The 19,891-nt window shown below is 22.9% G+C and overlaps 2 protein-coding genes across 8 annotated transcripts in view; both read right to left on the minus strand.

Annotated features, from left to right (window-relative positions):
* LOC122504672 (disabled homolog 2-interacting protein) overlaps window positions 1-19,891 on the minus strand; it is a 239,990-nt gene that overhangs the window by 44,972 nt on the left and 175,127 nt on the right. The window lies entirely within an intron of this gene.
* Window positions 6,016-7,904, minus strand: LOC122504673. Its single transcript, XM_043615877.1, has 2 exons — window positions 7,744-7,904; window positions 6,016-7,675 (listed from the first exon to the last, which is right to left on the minus strand). The coding sequence occupies exon 2, from the start codon at window positions 7,600-7,602 to the stop codon at window positions 6,097-6,099; it is 1,506 nt and encodes a 501-aa protein (XP_043471812.1). The 5' UTR covers window positions 7,603-7,675; window positions 7,744-7,904; the 3' UTR covers window positions 6,016-6,096.

Here is a 19,891-nt window from a genome sequence, read left to right on the forward strand (position 1 = left end):
AATTTTCGATTTATACAGCAAAAGTATAAAAATGAAAAAATTAATATTTTTATAAACTTTTATCTAAGTGTCGAATTTCTCTATTTTTATAATTTTTTGTTTTCTACACTGAAAAAAATGCATTCGATTCAAACAATCAATTAATTTTGTCTATTATCAAATAAATATTTATTTGAATCAAATAATTTTCATCTAAATCAAATAAATTGTTTTTCAAACTTTTAATTTCAAATATTTAAATATTCGAAAATTTCCGTATTTGAACGAATAATTACAAATTTAAATTAATAATTTCAGTATATATTTGAAGCAAATACGATTTAATTGATTTGATCTTTAAAGAAAAATTATTTGGTACAATTATATTTGATTAAAAAAGTAAACATTTCAAATAATCATTTAAGAAAACATTTAATTTAAGTCAAAGTAATCGGTTATTTGAATCAAATAAATTTTTTTTTTCCATGCTCAACTAATTGAATTAATTTTACAGTACATTGAATTAATATCAATAAGATAAGTTTATATTTATCGCTGAGAAGACTCAAATACCAAAAAAAAGAGAAAAAACCTCAAATACTCTTAAAATATATTTCTATTTCATTATCAAGTTTTTTAGTCGATAGTAAGGGGAGATAATGCAAATGTAAATTCCACTGAAAGGAGGTCTCCTTGAAATCAACTTACGTTTCAAATGTTGCTACTACATATATACCTATATATACCTACTAACGCACTTAACCGAACATGATTTCATTTATTTCGAATGTTATCACTTACTATACATTGATTTCAGTTTTTTTTCTTTTTTTCTTTTTTTTAATAAATTTGTAATAATTCGTTGGCCTTAATCGATGGCCTACACTTAAAAATAATACTCCTGTGTTACATTATTTAGTCTCTAAATTTGAATTAGTAAATTTTACTAATAAATTTGTAGAAATGACTCTTTATTAGTGAAATTTACTAATTCACTTACATTTTACCTTTGAATTTGTAAATTTTACTAATAAATTAATAGAAATTACTATTTATTAGCAGAAATTATTATTTGTTAGTAGAAATTACTGTTTATTAGTAAAATTTACTAATTCGAAAGCAAAAATTCAGTCACTAATTCAACTTACTTTTTAAATTTGAATTGGTTAAAATGTTTAATAATTTGAATTAGTGCAGGGTTGCCACAAAAATTTAATTTCGTTTTTCCCTGATTTCCAGACAAAATTTTGACTTTTCCCCTGACCAAAAAAGAATATTCTGATTCACTCCAAAAATTATTAAATACTTCAAAAAAATTCTCTTACATTTATTTACGAATTACTTTAATTGTAAAATTATTCGAAAACATCAACAACTTCTTTTTTAAATAAATATTTAATCGCATTATTATTTTTCCGTAGCAATTAAAATTCTTCAAAACATTCAAATTCAATCGATTTCTTCATGTTTTTATAATAATAATTAAAGATATCCCAGTGAATTAATAATAAAATAAAATAAATTCTACACAGAATTATTAGTTAAAAGTACGAAAAATTCTGATTTTCAATAAGATTTGAATTCGAAACCTTTTCAATATTTAATTATTTCTAAATATTCCCACTTAATGCTTTTAATATTTAATTATTATCTAAAATTTTAACTGAAATTATTCATTTTTAAATCAATTTTTAATAGAAAATTCTACGAGAATTCAATTATTTAAATACAAAAAAAAATTTATTGAATATTTAAATGTTTCTTAGAATTTAATTTTTACACAGAATTTTATTAACAACTTTTGCAAAATAATTAATTTCTTTTAAGGAATTTAATTAAAATTTTACCAAAATTTATCATATTAAAGAATTTTATAACAATTTTTTAAAATAATTAAATTCCTAAGAAGAATTTTCTTAATAATTTATGAAAATAAGTGAATTCATGCGATAAATTTTATTAAATTTTGTTTAAATAATTGAAATTTTAACAAGAAGTTTATTAAAATTTTTGACAATAATGTAATTCTTGAGAAGAATTTCGCTATTTATTTACAAAAAAGGTAATTTAATTCTTAACGGGGATTTTTAAAAAAATTTAAAAATAATTTAATTTTTGGAAAATATTTTATTAGTTTTCAAAAGAATGGAATTCTTATGATGAATTTTGATATTTATCGAAATAATTGAATTTTGGAAAAGAATTTTATTAAAATTCCTTAAAATAATTGATTTTATGTAGAAAACTTTGTTGTTTATCAAAATAATTGAATTCTTTTACAGAATTACTTAAAAATTTTTGAAAAACAATTAATTTCCTGTGACGAATGAAAAATTATTCATAAAAATTATTGAATTATTGCAACGAATTTTATTATTTTATTGAATGATGGAATGTTTCTTTAATTTGAATTTCTTTAAATCTTAAATTTATTCAAAATTGTATTAAAAATATTGGAAATTCTGCGATGAAAATAATTGAATTCCTAAATGAAATTTTATAATTTATGAAAATAATTAAATGTTTACGTAGAATTGTATCAAAAATTTTTTTTTTAATAATTAAATTATTTGATAAATTTTAAGAAAATAGTAAATAATGAAAATCATTGAATTGCGAAATACTTTTGAAAATAATTGAAACTTTGCAAAGAATTTCATTAAAAGTTTGGAAAATAATTGAATTTTTGGCATAAAATTTTTCTATAATTATAAAGATAATTAAATTATTGACGAGATATTCTTTCAAATTTTTAAAAATAATTGAACTTTTTTGAAGAATTTTATTACTTTTGAAAATAATTGAATTCTTGTGATGAATATTGTTGCTTATGAAAATAATCGAATTTTGTAAAGAATTTTTTTTTTAATTCCTAAAAATAATTGAATTTTTGTAAAGAATATTGTTATTTATCAAGATAATTGCATTAAAACTTTTGAAATAATTAAATACCTAATATTAAAAAATTCATTCTAGTTAGAATTAGAAAAAATTGTTGAATGTTTTATATTAGAATTCATGGTAGTTTCATTGTTTATAAGGCAAACAAAGAAGAAAAAAGACGCAAAAAATTTCAGAGTTTTCATATGAATTCTACAAATTGAATTTTTTCCAGTACTTTTAATAAAAATTGCTGACTTTTCCCTGATTTCCCTGAACTGTAGCAACCCTGTTAGTGACTGACTGTTTGCTATTGAGTTAGTAAATTTTACTAATAAATTAGTAGAAATTACTATTTATTAGTAAAATTAACTAATTCGAAAGCAAAAAGTCACTCACTAAATTAGAGAAAATTATTATTTATTATAGTAAAATTTACTAACTTAAAAGCAAAGTCAGCCACTAATGCAGAAAAGTAAGTTTTACTAATTTAAAATTAAGCGAGTATTTACAATAATTCTATACTTCAACAGAAAAAAATTACTCTAAATTATTCATTTAAAAATTCACAAAATTTCCATTTTTCTATTAATACCTCTTTTTAATTTTCTTTTATTACTTTATTTAAATATTTCTTTATTTATTATTTTAATTCTATTAATATCTATTATGACGAACGCGAATGCGGTAAAATACGAGAAGAAAAAAAAATACTCAACTGGAAGAGAATAAAGAGAATGGATAATTTAGAATGTGGTCTAGTTGAAAACGTGACTAAAGCAATTAATAAAATTATTGAACATTGGCAAATTATGGTTTCTGATTGGTTAATGATTTACTGGTTCCCTTCAAATGATCATAAATAATATTCATGCGATTGACTGTATATGATAATATAGTTTAAAATCTATAACCGGAAAAGGGATTAACAAGCATTATTATATACCTATATATGTATAGGTTTCATTATAAATGTATATATGTATATATGTATACGTTTGAATGTCAAACGTTTACGCATAGATTCGAACTGTAATTTATTAACGAGCTGCTTCCGAAGTGCCTTTTTTATGATCCTCATAAACATCCATAGTAATTTCTATACAGTCATTTCTTTTTTCTCTCTCTCTTTTTTTTTTTTGTTTGTGCGCTACCTGATAATTAATTTCAATTTTACGATCGCGCAAAATAAGGCGAAACTATATTCAAAACAACTGCATATTTTCCCACGGAGTTTTTTTTTATGAATAATATACTTTAATGGGTGATTCTTCACTCAGTGGTCACTTTTGATTTCTCCATTGTTGTTCCCTATTTGATAATTTTAAAAATTATTTTCAAATCGAAAAAAATATTTTTTTAAACGAAAGTTATGATTTAATTAGAAATGGTTTAAAAAAGCACTTTCTTCTATATTATATTATTGGCATTTGAAAAATTAGAAATTTTGAAAAAATAACTTTTTGTGGATTATTGGTTCTAAATTTTCAATAATGCACGAAAATAATGCAATACATAAAATTCATAAAATATCATTTTTACGAAGAAGCAAAGTGTTCATAAAATGAATACCAAAATTAGAATTTTAACTTTGCAGCGATTTTTATTTTTGTTTTTAAATAATTAACTTTTCCCAGGATTTTCTAGAAAGAATTGATTAAAAAATAAATGCAGTTAAAATTTTAAATAATAATTGAATATTAGAAGTGTTGTAGTATTATAATTTATGGTTAGTCCTTAAATTGTAAATAATAAAATAATAAAAGAAAAGCATAAGAAAGAATACAATTTTTAATTTTTTTAAAAAAAAGTTTTAGTTGTACTAAATGTTTAAAAAAACATTTTAAAAAATTATTCAGTTTTCTCAACTAAATAATTTGGTTTGTTAAATACCGACCATATTTTTTTAATCCACTGGCAAAATTTTTTTCAATTGTATTATTTACGAATACAGTACCGGCCAAAATTGTCAGTCCACCCATTTTTGAAGTAATGAAAAAAATTTTTTAACATAAAATTTATGAAAACTCAAATTTTTTTTGGTTTATATTTTGAAAGACGATAAAATTTTGAAAAGAATAAGACCTCACAGAAGTCATTTGGCAAATATTTTTTCAAGATATTCTTAAAAAATCGTCATTTTCAATGTTTTACAAAAATTTGAATAACTTCTAAAATAATGAACGCTTTTTAATAATCTTAGGCTTATTTTAAAGGTCATTTTCTACAGAATAAGAATTACTTATAGGCATTAACCTGTCATTTTTAACTTGGAATAAGCATGACGTCAAAATTAGACAAAAAAATTGGAAAAATTTGAAATCAATTTTTTGTACTAAAAACTATTCTAGAACATATATAAAACATGATATGGTGTAGATTCTTCAAGAAAATTTAATAAAAAAATATGTTTGAATTTCAAAAATTATTTTTCTTTTAATAATATTGTTTCAAATTTTTTTGTCCAACTTTGACGGCATGCTTATTCCAAGTAAAAAATTACAGGTTAATGCCTATAAGTAATTCTTATTCCGTAGAAAATGACCTTTAAAATAAGCCTAAGATTATTAAAAAGCGTTCATTATTTTAGAAGTTATTCAAATTTTTGTGAAACATTGAAAATGACGATTTTTAAGAATATCTTCTACAAATTTTGGCCAAATGACTTCTGTAAGGTCTTATTCTCTTCAAAATTTGATCGTCTTTTAAAATATAAACCAAAAAAAATTTAGTTTTCATGAATTTTATGTTAACAAATTTTTTTCATTCCTTTAGAAATGGGTGGACTGTCAATTTCGGACGGTACTGTATATACTTCATTTTTTATTATTTTGTTTTTCATAAAAATTTGTATCTAGGGGATTATTGGGGCTTTGATTAAAAATAATTCGAACATATTTCTAAAAAATATATTTTTCACATAGCTTTCATAAAGTATTGTTTCTAAGGATTTTAGAGTTATTTATTAGAAATTCGAACTTATTTCTAAAATTCAAAATATCAGTTTTAAAATAATATATCATTTAATAGACCAATAAAAATGGTTAAATGTTGTTTTCAGGAATTTTTAAGGTTGGTGATTGTAGATTAGAAATAAAAATTGAAAATGTTCTTTTTTGAATTATGGAATAGATATTTTAATAAAATGATTGTTTGTTTGTTTAAATGCTTGTTTATTTAGATGTTTGTTTAGATACAGTAAACGACACTATTTTTTTTAGTTTATAATTATTTCATTTATCCCCTAACTGCAGCAGCTGGGTTTGCACGAGCACATTCTGCATAAAGACGAAAAAATCTTCTCCAAAAGCCTTCTTCTTTTTTAGGTTTTTTTTCGTTCCTTATTCGTTCTTCCATTTCCTTAATTCTTTCTTCTTGCAATGTTTCGAATTCTCCCTGTCTTCTGTTAAGTTCATCGATATCAATTCTATTCTCCTTAAGTTCACACGATGAAATTAAAAATGATGTTCTGTCAACTAGTAATTTAACAATAGCCTCCAATAGAATGTTTATTCGTATTATTTTTCCTGACATAATTATGCTATCAATAAATTCAGTTAGGCTGATTTTATTCTCTAAATTTTTGTTCGTTATGAAGTCTCTAACAATATTATCACTCTCTTCCAGAATTTTAATTTTAAACTTTGCATCAGAATTATCCAATGAAGAAATATTAATTCGACTGTAGATTTGCTTAAAACTGGATTTTTTTTGCAATAATACACTTTTATCTAACGTCCTGTTCAAATCATTGTAGTTATCAATGTACCTGTTATTCACTTTTAAAGTTAAATCTGTAAAATCATTCATGTTCAGTAAATCATCATTAGTCCTTTGCAGGCAAAGTTTCGATTTGACTGAAAATGTGAAACCTATATCCTGATGAGATGGCTTGCGTATGCTATCGCAGTTAGTAATAGCTGGAATAATATTATCATCGATGTCAGAAGTAACTCTCCCTACTTTTTTCACTTTCCTGAAGAAGGCTACACGTTGGTTATTATTTATTATATGCCGTACAAATTCTTTTGAAACTTCGGATATATCCAATTCTGGACTTGATAATAAATTTGTATTTAAATTATAATTGAGGAATTCAGAATCGACTGGATAATCATTATTAATTTTGTTAGGTGCTTTTGAGATAATTACTGATATACTTGGGAAAATATCTTTAAACGTGTTATTAAAATATCCTTCTACAGTTTTTAAAAACGTTAAAATCTGATTAATATTTCCACTAGTAATCTCACCATAGCTGATTACTAAAATAAGTTTCAGAGAATCGACCTTTTTTGTCAAATGATACATATGAAAGGCATTATTTATATCTTCCTTTTCACCTCTATTGTCCTCAAATCCAGCGGTATCCCAGAAGTCCAAATTCTGTAATGCTGACCTTTCTGAGTTCCATTTTGTGGGAATTGTAGTCACTGACACTGATCCAGCACCAATTTCTGGTCCTCTGACATTATTGTTAGCTTTTTTTATTTTTATTTCACGTTTCTCATTATAAGCAATCAATGCATTTCCCATCAAGTAATTAATTAATGTACTTTTGCCACTTCTTGCACTGCCTATGACAATTGCCGCATTTCCACGTTGACCTCGAGTTGCTGCTTCGATTCGACGTTCAGAATCATGGAAAAGTTGTCTTAATTCATATACGTCATTAATATTGAAAATACATTCTTCGCTTCTGATCATCGAAATTAGGAAGCAGATTATTGCAAGTCTTATCATGATTGTTAAAGAATATACTTTTAATTTTCCCAGTTGATATTTAAATGTAATCGACCGCAAACACTAATACAATCTGTAAATATTACTAATTAAATAATTGGAATAAATATTAATTTGATCTTTAAAATAATATATGCTTACCGCCTTACGGTGTCAAACTTATTCGTATGTGTAATACACAGGAATAATCAGACGAACTTCACTATTTCTTTTTTGTTTCAAACTTTAATGTCACGTAACAGAAGGCTTTAAAATAGCGTTTAAAAATCATACGCGATTCTCCAACTTATATACTGTTCATGTTGAATATTATTTAAAATATCTCAGAAATTTTATGTACTGTTTTCCAATAGAAAATGTACAGGTACAACGAATTTAGATTTGGGGGAAAAAAATATTATTTATCAAAAAATAGATGTACTGTTGACCAATAGACAAACTACAGGTCCAATGAATGTATAGATTAGATTATTTATTAGTGAATAGATAGAATGAACAAAAATAATTAAATTTTCACATTAGAAATTGAATTATTTAAATAAATTATTAATTTAGAATCATACAATTTTTTGAACGAAATTAATTATTTGGAAATTTTTTTTATAAAATTCTTCGAGAGAAATTAAATCATTTTTAATAATTTTTATAAAATTTATTTATAAGAATTAATCGACTTTCAATACAATATTATTGTAATTTATTTTTCTCAAAATAATTTTATTATTCTCAAGGTTTTTAAATAACAATTTTTCAAAAAAACATTTTGTTATTTATTATAAATAAATTTTTAAAATAATATAGTATTATTTTTAAATTTAATTATTATTATTATTATTGTCATTATTATTATTATTATTATTATTATTATTATTATTATTATTATTATTATTATTATTATTATTATTATTATTATTATTATTATTATTAAAATAAATTTTTAAATTATTCGTTGCAAGAATTTAATAAACAGAAGACTAAATGTATAACGTTTTTAAAAATATTATACAATTATCAAACTTTAGCATTGTGCATATTTAATATTATGTATTTCAAATATTTCTATTGTGAAAGAACAAATTGTGTATTTATCACGATACTTCACAAATTATAACTTTTAACAGTATGAAAAAAATATTTTTTAATTCCTTATTTCTTCAAAATATAGTTTATGATAAAATAATAGATTTAATATGCAAGTTATTTTTGAAAATAATTTTTTAATTTTTTGTCAGGTTATGAACATGACAAATGAACGAAGCATAAACAGAAAAAAGGTTACAAGTTTCAGGTGCAATTATAAATAATATTTCTGTGTGCATAATCAGGAAAATATAAACATATTTTTATAAATATCTTGAGATCATAAAGAGTTTTAGGGACAAATTTTTTTTTAAATTAGGTTTTTAATTAGGTTTTTGAACCTAATTCAATGATAAATTTTGAAATTATTGATATTTTAAAAACCAAAAATTGTGGAAAATAATATTTTCTTAACTTTTTTATTTGAAAACTTTTCTTTATCTATTAAACTATTATAATTATCTTGTAGAGTATTAAAAAATACGTCGATTTTTCTAAAATTTAATCACTTTAATCATATTTATAAAAAGTTATTCATATATTTCTACTATTATTATTATCTTTATGAGGAAGCAACTCATTAAAATTCTAAATATTAATTATGGTATATTTATAAAATTTGTATCATAGGCTTCAAATTCTATAGGAATTTTGCTATTCAAAGCATATATTTAAAACAAAATTCATGAATGGTAATTAAAAGTAAAAAATATCGAAAGTATATCTGTGGAAGAAAGGCATAACAGCATAACTGACATTTTTATCAAATTTGAGATAACATCAGATTTGTATATATTTAATATTGCTCTTCAAAGTTCAATATAGCTGAAAAATCATTAAAATGGTTATTAATGTAGAAAATAATGGAAAACATAATCGCATAATTGCGTTTTTGACAAAAGGAGACCAGCATAATAACATAACTGCATTCAGCTTAAAAAACAATTGACATAATTAAAAATGAAAATAACCTTTATGAATAAAAACAATAAGAATTTTGTAATAAAATGTTTTTAGTAAAATACATTTTTCGTACTTTAAATTAAATATATTTATTTTAATAAAACTGTAACAAATTTTTTATAGCATAAATTGTGCATTTAATTATGTACTAATTTTTAAGGGTATTTCTGTTCTAAAAAATTTTGGAAAGTATTTCAAAAAATAAATTGAAAAATTCTTCAAGTTCAACAGTAAAGTAAATTTTTTCTTCGTTTCAATAAATTAAAAATATTTTATAAAAAAATAAATTTTATAACTAAATAAACTCTTATAATTTTTTCTAACGAATTAATAGTTTAATTTGTCTTTGTATGAAAAATTTTTTTATTATGACAAATCAAACCAAAATAAATTGTGACATTAAAAGTGTCTGAAGTTAGACTCATATACAATCTGAACTTGCATAACCACATAAGTGCAATAAAACTCATGATTCCGATGAAAAATTATCAAAATTTATATCAAATCGTGTGTTTTATTAAATGTTATAAAAGAATTTTGAAAATATATTAAATAATAATACTAAATGAAAAAGACCGAACAAATCTGTTGATTTTCTGATTCTTTGAGTCATTCATTATACAAATTTGGGCTTCTAATATTCAAAATATTCAACAAATAGAAATTATTACATGATGTGGTTTTTAAGAATTTGTAATAAGGTTGATGATTACCGAAATATGCCAACTAAATTGAAAATAAAAATCAAAATGTGTTTTTTGAAATTATGGAATTTATTTCTTAAGAACAATGTAAAAACTTTTGTTTAGATACAGTAAATAACAACATCTTTTTTAGTTTACAATTATTATAATGGATTCAAATTATCAATTTAGTGAAATCACCAATTATGAATTAAAATATTAAATATGTAAAATTAAAAAATGTAATTTGAGTAATTCTGAAAGATTGTATTTTAAGTCATGTAAAGTTGGCACTACTTTTTTGAAAAATTAAAAATTTTACAAGAGTTCTGGGCACTTTGACAATAGTTCTAAAGTTCTCTAACGATTATTTAAATAGTTCTGATAATTAACAATAAAAAAAAGCGACAATTGAAAAATCATAGTGCTAACTTTGCATAGCACTATGATTTTTGCAAAAAAGAGTTCTGACCTAATATTCTGAAAGAGAATAAAGAGTTCTAGAGTTCTCTACCAAAAAAACAAGAGTTCTGCAAAATTTCAAAAGTTATTAACAAATTAAAAAAAGTTATGAAAATAATATTTTGCAAGTTCTAAATAGAGTTCTGGCATCCTTGCGAAGAGTTCTATAAGTATGTCTAATGACATTTTGTTCTAAATCAAAAATCAAAAAAGTTACGGGACTTTGAAGTTTTCTAAAATTTTCAAAATTTAAAATTTAGAGTTCTGAGAGTTTTGTAAAGAGATCTGGCATCGTCATAAAGAGTTCTATAAGTATTTCTAATCACATATTTTGTTTTAAATCCAAAATCAAAAAAGTTACAGGACTTTGAATTTTTCATAAATTTTCAAAATTTTAAAATTTAGAGTTCTGAGAGTTCTGAAAAAGGTTCTGGCATCATCATAAAGAGTTCTATAAGTATTCCTAATGACATTTTGTTTTAAATCCAAAATCAAAAAAGTTACAGGACTTTGAAATTTTCATAAATTTTCAAAATTTTAAAATTCAGAGTTCTGAAAGTTCTTATTATTGTTCTGGCATCATTGCGAAGAGTTCTAGAAGCAATTCTAATGACATTTTTCTCTAAGCCCAAAATCCAGAAAATTACAGGACTTTAACCTCTTAACTGTTTGAGGAAAGTGCAACATGATTGTCCCAAAATTATTAAACATTATATTCTCAGAATTCAGAATTTTTAATTTTTTAAATTTCTTGAAATCTTCAAAGTCCTCTAACTTTTAGTATTTTGCGTTCAGAGTAAAATATCATTAGAAATTCTTATAGAACTCTTTATAACGATGCTACAACTCTTTTCAGAAATCTCAGAACTCTAAATTTTAAAATTTTGAAATTTTTTTGTAATTTTCAAAGTCCTGTAACAATTGGATTTTTTGTATAGAGAAAAATGTCATTAAAAATACGTGTAAAACTCTTTATGATGATGCCTGAACTCCTAATCACAACTCTTGTTTTTTTTGGTAGAGAACTCTAGAACTCTTTATTCTCTTTCAGAATATTAGGTCAGAACTCTTTTTTGCAAAAATCATAGTGCTATGCAAAGTTAGCACTATGATTTTTCATTGTCGCTTTTTTTATTGTTAATCATCAGAACTATTTAAATAATCGTTAGAGAATTCTAGAACTATTGGTAAAGTGCCCAGAACTCTTGTAAAATTTTTGATTTTTCAAAAAAGTAGTGCCAACTTTACATGACTTGTATTTTAACTTTATAAAAAAATATGTTTATGTTTCCAGATTGCGATTTTATGGACAAAATTTTAAAACAATAAAAATTGTATTTTCAAAATATTTTCAAAAATATTAGTAAAGGACGATTGAAAAGTTGATAAATCTAACGAAGCATAAAAATAATATTCGACTTTTATCAATACATTGCTTAGAATATAAAAGTAGTTCTTTTAATGTTCCTAATGCTTTAAATGTTCAAATAAAACGACAATATTTTTTTACTGTTTTAAATGAAAATTGTTTTTTTACACAAAGTACACTCGAAGAATTAATTTTTAACTAATTAAAAGTTTAATTATAATTATTTTTTTATAATATTTTTTTTAAATAATTTTTTATAGATATATTTAAAATTTCTAAATAGACAAATAATTTCGTTCATTTGAACTTTCGAAACATAGGAAAATTATTTATAAAACTTTACGATTGCTTCAGTCATTTTATTCTTTTAGTAAAATCCCATAAGAATATTAAAAATATTATTATGTTAAAAACTTTTCTATTTATTTGTTTTCCACAAAAGTGTTTAATTTATTTTTTCTACCATAAATCGTTAAAAATTGATTTGTGTTTAAATATTTTGTAATATTACTTAATTGTCACAATAAGCTTATTGCTCAGAATAAATTTTATTCGTTTTTCTAAACTATTTATATTATTAATGGACAAAACAAAATAATTATTTTCAAGCTTTATTAAAAAGATCTGCATAGGAAATTTAAAGAAAAAAATTATCTTCATAGAGAAAGGATTGTATTTTAATTAAAAAAAAAAGTTACGACTTTGTAGAGAGTAAGTTTTGATACATTGAAATTAGCTGTGATTGGATAAAACTTATCATTCTTTTATTCAGATTCAAGTGCGGTCCGTTTCGGTTATTGTATAAGCAAGAGTAAAAAGGGGGAAAAAATAATATTATTTTTTTCAGAACAGTATAATATAAGAGATATTTAGAAAGGGTATCTCTATATAGTTCTCATTTTGAAGTGAGGGGGTTAAAATATTGACATACAACCACCCATTGTGAATGTGGAACATTAGCCCCGCGCACTATATGATGTCCTATCATAGGGCGCAAAAATCCATAATAGGAACGACAAAATGTGAAACGTTACTCTCCGGGTATTTTTGCAAATACAGCTGGCAACCTCCTCCCTTTGCGACAGAGTCAGCGACGACGAGTGACAATCACAGAAATAGGTTGTCGTCTCGCTTTCATAGTCGTGCCAAATGTACAACCCGAAACAGAATATGGCATTAATTTAGCAACAATTGAAAAAAAACCATCAATATTTTCATAATTTATACATTTTTTTCCACCTTTTTCATTATTCGTGTCAATTTTATTTGATTCAAGTAAATTTTGATCTATTCAAGTAAATTTTATTTGGTTCAAGCAAATTTTGCTTAATTCAAGTAAATTTTATTTGGTTCAAGCAAATTTTGTCTTATTCAAGTAAATTTTGCTCCGATTGTACTTATGAAGCTGAAGTCCGCAACGTTTTTAAAAACGAAAAATCAAAAAAGAATTCTTTTCCAAGTTAAATTCAACTCTAATTTTCATGTTTCTTAATTTTTAAGAAATTAATTGTTGCTTAAGATACAGTTATTAGAAATTAACATGATTTAGAATCAAAAATAAAAAAACCGTCCCTTTATTTTTTCGTTTTCGTTTTTAAAAACGTTGCGGACTTCAGCATCATTTGTACTTGATATAATTGATAAAATATCCAAATAATACTGTAAATTACTATAATTTGTTTAAAATAAATAAAATATGAATTTATTTCTAGTAAACAATTTTCCAGCTTAGAGCGAGGTTTGTTTTTCGTTTTTTTTTTTATAATCTATAATGCACGTGCCGTTATTGTTTCAGTGCGTGATGGTATTTTCTGATGATCTATTAAACGATCGGAAGCCAATTAAATGCCGCTTGGTATGTGATAAAAGTTTCTTTTTCTTTTTTCTTCGACAGATTCTCACGCGAATTTTTATTTTCTTCTACTTTGACAATTATGGTTTAATTGAACTTTTAACAAAATTACTCAATAATAAGCGAACAGGTGACATACTTGCGGAGACGGAAGTTAAGAGTCGTTAAATTACGTCTTGAATCGTTACGTGTTTTGCAAGATATATTAATAACCGTTATATATCTATATATAGTGCTTTCATACTTGAAATGCGAAATCACAAACTTGAAAATTCGAGGGCAAAAAAATTTGCTTTTTTAATTTAGGAAACATTAATTAAGAGTGATTGCCACCTGTGGAGTAATATTATTTTATTCGAAAATTTTATTTGTAACAAGTACAGACTACGCACTCGATAATTAATTTTTAAAAAATAGCTTTCAAACTAAAAAAAGTGGTTATCGAAAAATTAAATTTGATGACCAAAAAAACACGTTTTAGACACTTCACAAAACTGACAAAAATTTCATTCTATATTTTATTTTTATGACTTTTTCCTAATTTTCATCGAAAATATTTACTTCTTTCCTATCCTACTAATAAACTGAATTCCTACAACAAATTTTATAATTCATGAAGAATTCTATTTAAATTTTTGACTATAATTGAATATTAAATTTTTTTGAAAATAATTGAATTCCTAAAAAGTATTTTATTATTTATGTAAATAATTGAATTCTTAGGAAAAATTTGATTAAAATCTAAAAGAATAATTAAATTATTTAAAAAAAATGTAATTAAAATTGTATTTAAAATAATTGATTTCTTTCGAACAATTTTATTAAAATATTATTGAAAATAATTGAATTTCTGTGAAAAATTCTAATATTTTTGTAAATAATTGAATTCTTCAAAAGAATTTCTATAAAATTCCTTGTAAAATTATGCAAAAAATAAGTGAAATCCTGCGATGAATTTTATTATTTATGAAAATAATTGAATAGTTGCTAAGAATTTTATTAAAATTTTCAAGAATAAAATTATTTCAAACAAATTTTATTTAAATTATATTTTAAATAATTGATTTCTTTCGAACAATTTTATTAAAATATTTGAAAATAATTAAATTCTGGTGAAAAATTTTATTATTTGAAAAAATAATTGAATAATTGTAAAGAATTAAAGAAAGAATTCATCAATTATTATAAAAAAAAAATCAAATTTCTGAGAAAAATTTTATTATCTATGAAAATAATTGAATTCTTGGGAAGAATTTTATTAAAATCTAAAAAAATAATTGAATTATTTTAAAAAAAGTTTAATGAAAATTGTATTTAAAATAATTGATTTCTTACTAACAATTTTATTAATTTTATTAAAATATTTGAAAACAATTGAATTTCTATAAAAATTTCTAATATTTTTGTAAATAATTCAATTCTCTCAAAGAATTTAAAAAAAAACATTTTTTTAAATAATTTATTTTTTCGAGGAATTGAAATTAAATTTTTAAGAATAATTACATTTTTTTAGCAATTCCTGTAAAATTATATTAAAAATAATTAAAATCCTGCGATGAATTTTATTATTTATGAAAATAATTGAATAGTTGCAAAGACTTTTATTAAAATTTTCAAAAATAATTGAATTTATGAGAAGAATTTTATTGTTTATGAAAATAATTCAATTATTGCGAACGATTTTATAAGAATTTTTAAAAATAATTGAATTTCTGTGTAAAATTTTGTTATTTTTAAAAATAATTGAATTCTTGCTTAGAATTTTAATAAAAATTTTTTTAAAATATTGAATTTCCATGAAAAATGTTATTATTAGTGAAAGTGAAGAATTGAAGAATTGTTTAAAAATTTTGTTAAATAATTGATTTTTTCGAAATTCTTTTGAAAATGGTTTTTTTAATTAATTGTATTCCTGTTGAAATTTTATTATTTATAAAAAACCGCTGCCAAGTTGTATATTTTTTTTATAATTTTGGTGCTCATTTCATGAACACTTTTTTTCCTCATATGGAGATAAAAATAATAGAAATATATGAATAACTTTTTATAAATATGGTAAAAGTGATTGAATTTTGGATGAATTTTATCAATTTTTTTTTAAATAATTCAATTCTTTTGCGAAATTTTATGAAAATACTAGATATATTGAAAATAATTGGAGTTTCTCATATTTTCTGAAAATAATTGAATCGTTTTAAAGAATTTGATTATAATTTTTGAGAATATTTTTTTGATTTCTAAGTATTAGCGAATTGAAAGTAGTGGAAATTCGGAAAAAAAAACTTTTAGTGGTTGATATCTAAAAAAAACATTACTTAGTCACAGGTGAGAAAAATCATATTCTTTAGGGTCAGGGAAAAAGTTTGGAAATAATTTAGGATCAATAAAGAAAGAAATTTGAATTTCGAAATTTATTATTCCTCATACTCGGCGTGTAAACCACGCACGCCGAAAAAGTTACGAAACAAGCATTATAAATATAACCCGAAGAGAAAATAATTGTACCGCAATAGAAAAAAATGGGAAAAATTCATTTTATGAAACGTGTATATAATATGAGAGTCTGAGGTTTTTTCTTGCATTCGTAACGATTGGCCTACATTCTGCATTAATGATCATGATCGTTGTTATTTCTCCCGCTGTGAATTTTTTCTCTCTCATTTTCAACTCTCCGGATACGCAATATATGCAGCTGCAAAAAAAAAAGTATCCAAGGGAGGCCGACTGCACCACACACGTGAGAATGAAACTCTATCATATATAAAAATTTATATATACATTTGTACTTTGAATTGAAATTGAAACGAAATGGAATTCAAGAAGGTATTAATAACTACTGTATATGACCACTGAGAGGGAGGTTCTAGAAGTCTCCCCTTTCTCCCTCATTTTCAATAGTGAAACGTAAAGCACTATCATTAATGACATTTCTTTTTATACTTTCATTTTCTCTTCAATGTATATGTACATAATTCCTTCGTCTTTTCATTTACCATTGAATAATAACTTCAAGATTAATATCGTTAAATAACGTTTATTGAAATCAAGAGTTGGGAAATAAAGAGGTCTCGAAATAAATTCACAGATGGATTTGATTTTAATATGATTGTCGATTAAAATAATCTTTTCTTACTTGAATAGAAATTAAAATCATAAGTTTTACTTCCAACTGAACAAATTAATTCTAAGACTAAAAATTAACCCCTAAAAATAAATAAGTAAAAATAAAATTAGACCATAAAAATAACAAATTAAAGTGACTTCAAAATTTAAATCCATATATTAATTGTCAAACTCTCTAGATTCATAAAATCAGTCATAAAATTTATAAAATCAAAAAAGTAATAAAAATAATAATAATAATAATAATAATAATAATAATAATAATAATAATAATAATAATAATAATAATAATAAAATTATGATTATTGACGAATAGATTGAGATTCAATATGGAGACACAATTCTCCACCTGCGAACGCCAAGGTCACCGCTAGATGGCAGTTTACAATTCTCGGAATTTTCACCACCATCTGGTGGTGAACTTTGGCGTTCTCAAGTGGAGAAATTAAACACCATTTTATCGAATAATTTCTTTTAGTTAAAAAATAGTATTTTACAATAAATAAAATAAATAAAATAAATAATTCGAGAATCAAATAAATAAAATTAGATGATATAATATAGATAATAAAATAAACAGAAAATATTTGAAGTAATTTATTTATAAACCAGTTGGATGGTGTAGAAATAACGGAATATAAGATTAATTAAAAAAGATGACGTTTCATTTAAAAAAAATTTTTTTAATTCGCTTCTGTGTGAGAAGTATATTTTCCACCCCGCGATATCAAAGAGGGTACCTCGATGATTTATGACGTGTGAGAATGAGCTTCAAGTACATAAAAGGACATGTAAAGGATTGTATAGAGTCGTTGGTTATCTCTCACCAGATTTTTTTTCTTTTTTTCTCTAACCTACGAGATATAATGACTTAATCCCACAACGACAAGTTTTCTATTTTCATTCATGTATATGACATCTTATTAATTCGGAATTTTTAATTCAATTTTAATCGAGAACCATAATTGAAAAATCAATAGTTCTCTATGACGTGTAACCAAAATCTCATTTAGATAAAGATGTAAAAATGTTTTATTTACTTATATTTAAATAATATTATAAATATTTATTTATTTTTAATTTTTTATAATTTTTGGCAAAATTTGTTATTTTTATTATTATTATTATTATTATTATTATTATAAATTTTTTAAAGTTATCATAAATGAGATTTTGGTTATTTACGAAAATGTGGTAAAAATACGGTGAAGTATGATATTTATTAAAAATAAAATTTAAATTAAAAATTCTCTTGTACAACAAATCGCACGAAATGACTCGAATAATTCGTGATTGAAATATAAAATTCAAGGTTGACCATTTAAAGCATTCCACAATATTTTAGTGACGTAATTGGAGCTCTCTGAAGTCGTATTTCATTTTTCTTCGACATCTTGGGCGAAATACATTTTCGAAATACAGAAAATTGATTTCGAAAATTAGAGACGCAAAAAAAAGGGGGAAAAAATGGAAAATAAATAAATAAAAATTCAATCGATCGAAGCTTAAAGTATTTAAGTTATTTTCAATAATTTCTCGATATTTAAATAAATTTCTCGATTAAAAATTATCGAACGACTATAATTATGTTAGTAAAAAAAATGTGTTATTCACGATAACATTTTTTAAATAAAAAAAAAAAATGTTATAATAAAAAGGTGGCCTAATTTCTTCACTTGAAAACGTCAAGGTCACCACCAGAGGGCAGTAAAAATTCCAAGAAGGAACTGAACTGCCATCTATCGGTGACCTTGACGTTCTCAAGTGGAGAATAACGTCTCCATATTGAATCTCAGTCTGTTTGTAAAATTTTCATAATTATTTATAATAATTATATATTATATAATTATTATTATTATTATTATAATTATGAAATTTCAAGTTTGACAATTAATATAAACGGATTTCAATTTTTAATTCAATTGAATTTACTATTTTTACAGATGGTAACATTAAATAAATATATTTCTTTTTTCCAAACATATAACTGATTAAATTGTCTTATCAAAAACCAAATACCTATTACTTTCACAAAAAAGTATAATAGTAGTAGTAACATTTATTTTTCAAAAAAGTTGCAAATGACATTTTGAAATAATTTACAAAATCAAATAGAAACGATTTTTTATAGATTACTATCTAAAATGAAAAGAATTTATATACTCTTTATTGAATTTCAATCTCGTAAGACATATATATATGCGTAATACTTTTTTTTTCTATGCGCGAGATAAAATAATCTGAGAACTCCGATGTTGAAACATGCTTTTCATATATCAACACAATTCGTTTTCATAATACAATTCTTGTGTGTGAACACACAATTTCCGGGATAAATGTTGCGTGAAAATTTTACTGACTAACATACATGAAACTTTTTTTTTCTTCCAAATAATAAAATATTTTTTTACCAACTTCTGAAAAATTGCTTCATTCAGTTTATTTATTGTCGCATTATTAATATTACTCACGATATTATGAAAAATTAATCTCCTTCAAATTCGATAAAAAATTTCTAATTTGAAACTTTTCAAATTTTTACAAAATACAAGGAAAAAATTTTACTCAAAAAAAAATGTTCTGTTACATTTATTTACGTATTTCTTTAACTGCATAATAATTCAAAAACATCAATAACTTCTTTTCTAAATGAAAATATTTAATTATTATTCTTTTTCCATAGGTATTGAGATTATCAAAAATTTTGAATTATTTTTTATGAAAATAATATTGAATTATTGAGAAAAAAATTATCAA

This window comes from Leptopilina heterotoma, unplaced genomic scaffold (genome assembly GCF_015476425.1).
Source record: "Leptopilina heterotoma isolate Lh14 unplaced genomic scaffold, ASM1547642v1 Lhet_31, whole genome shotgun sequence".
In the NCBI taxonomy this organism is placed as follows: Eukaryota; Metazoa; Arthropoda; class Insecta; order Hymenoptera; family Figitidae; genus Leptopilina; species Leptopilina heterotoma.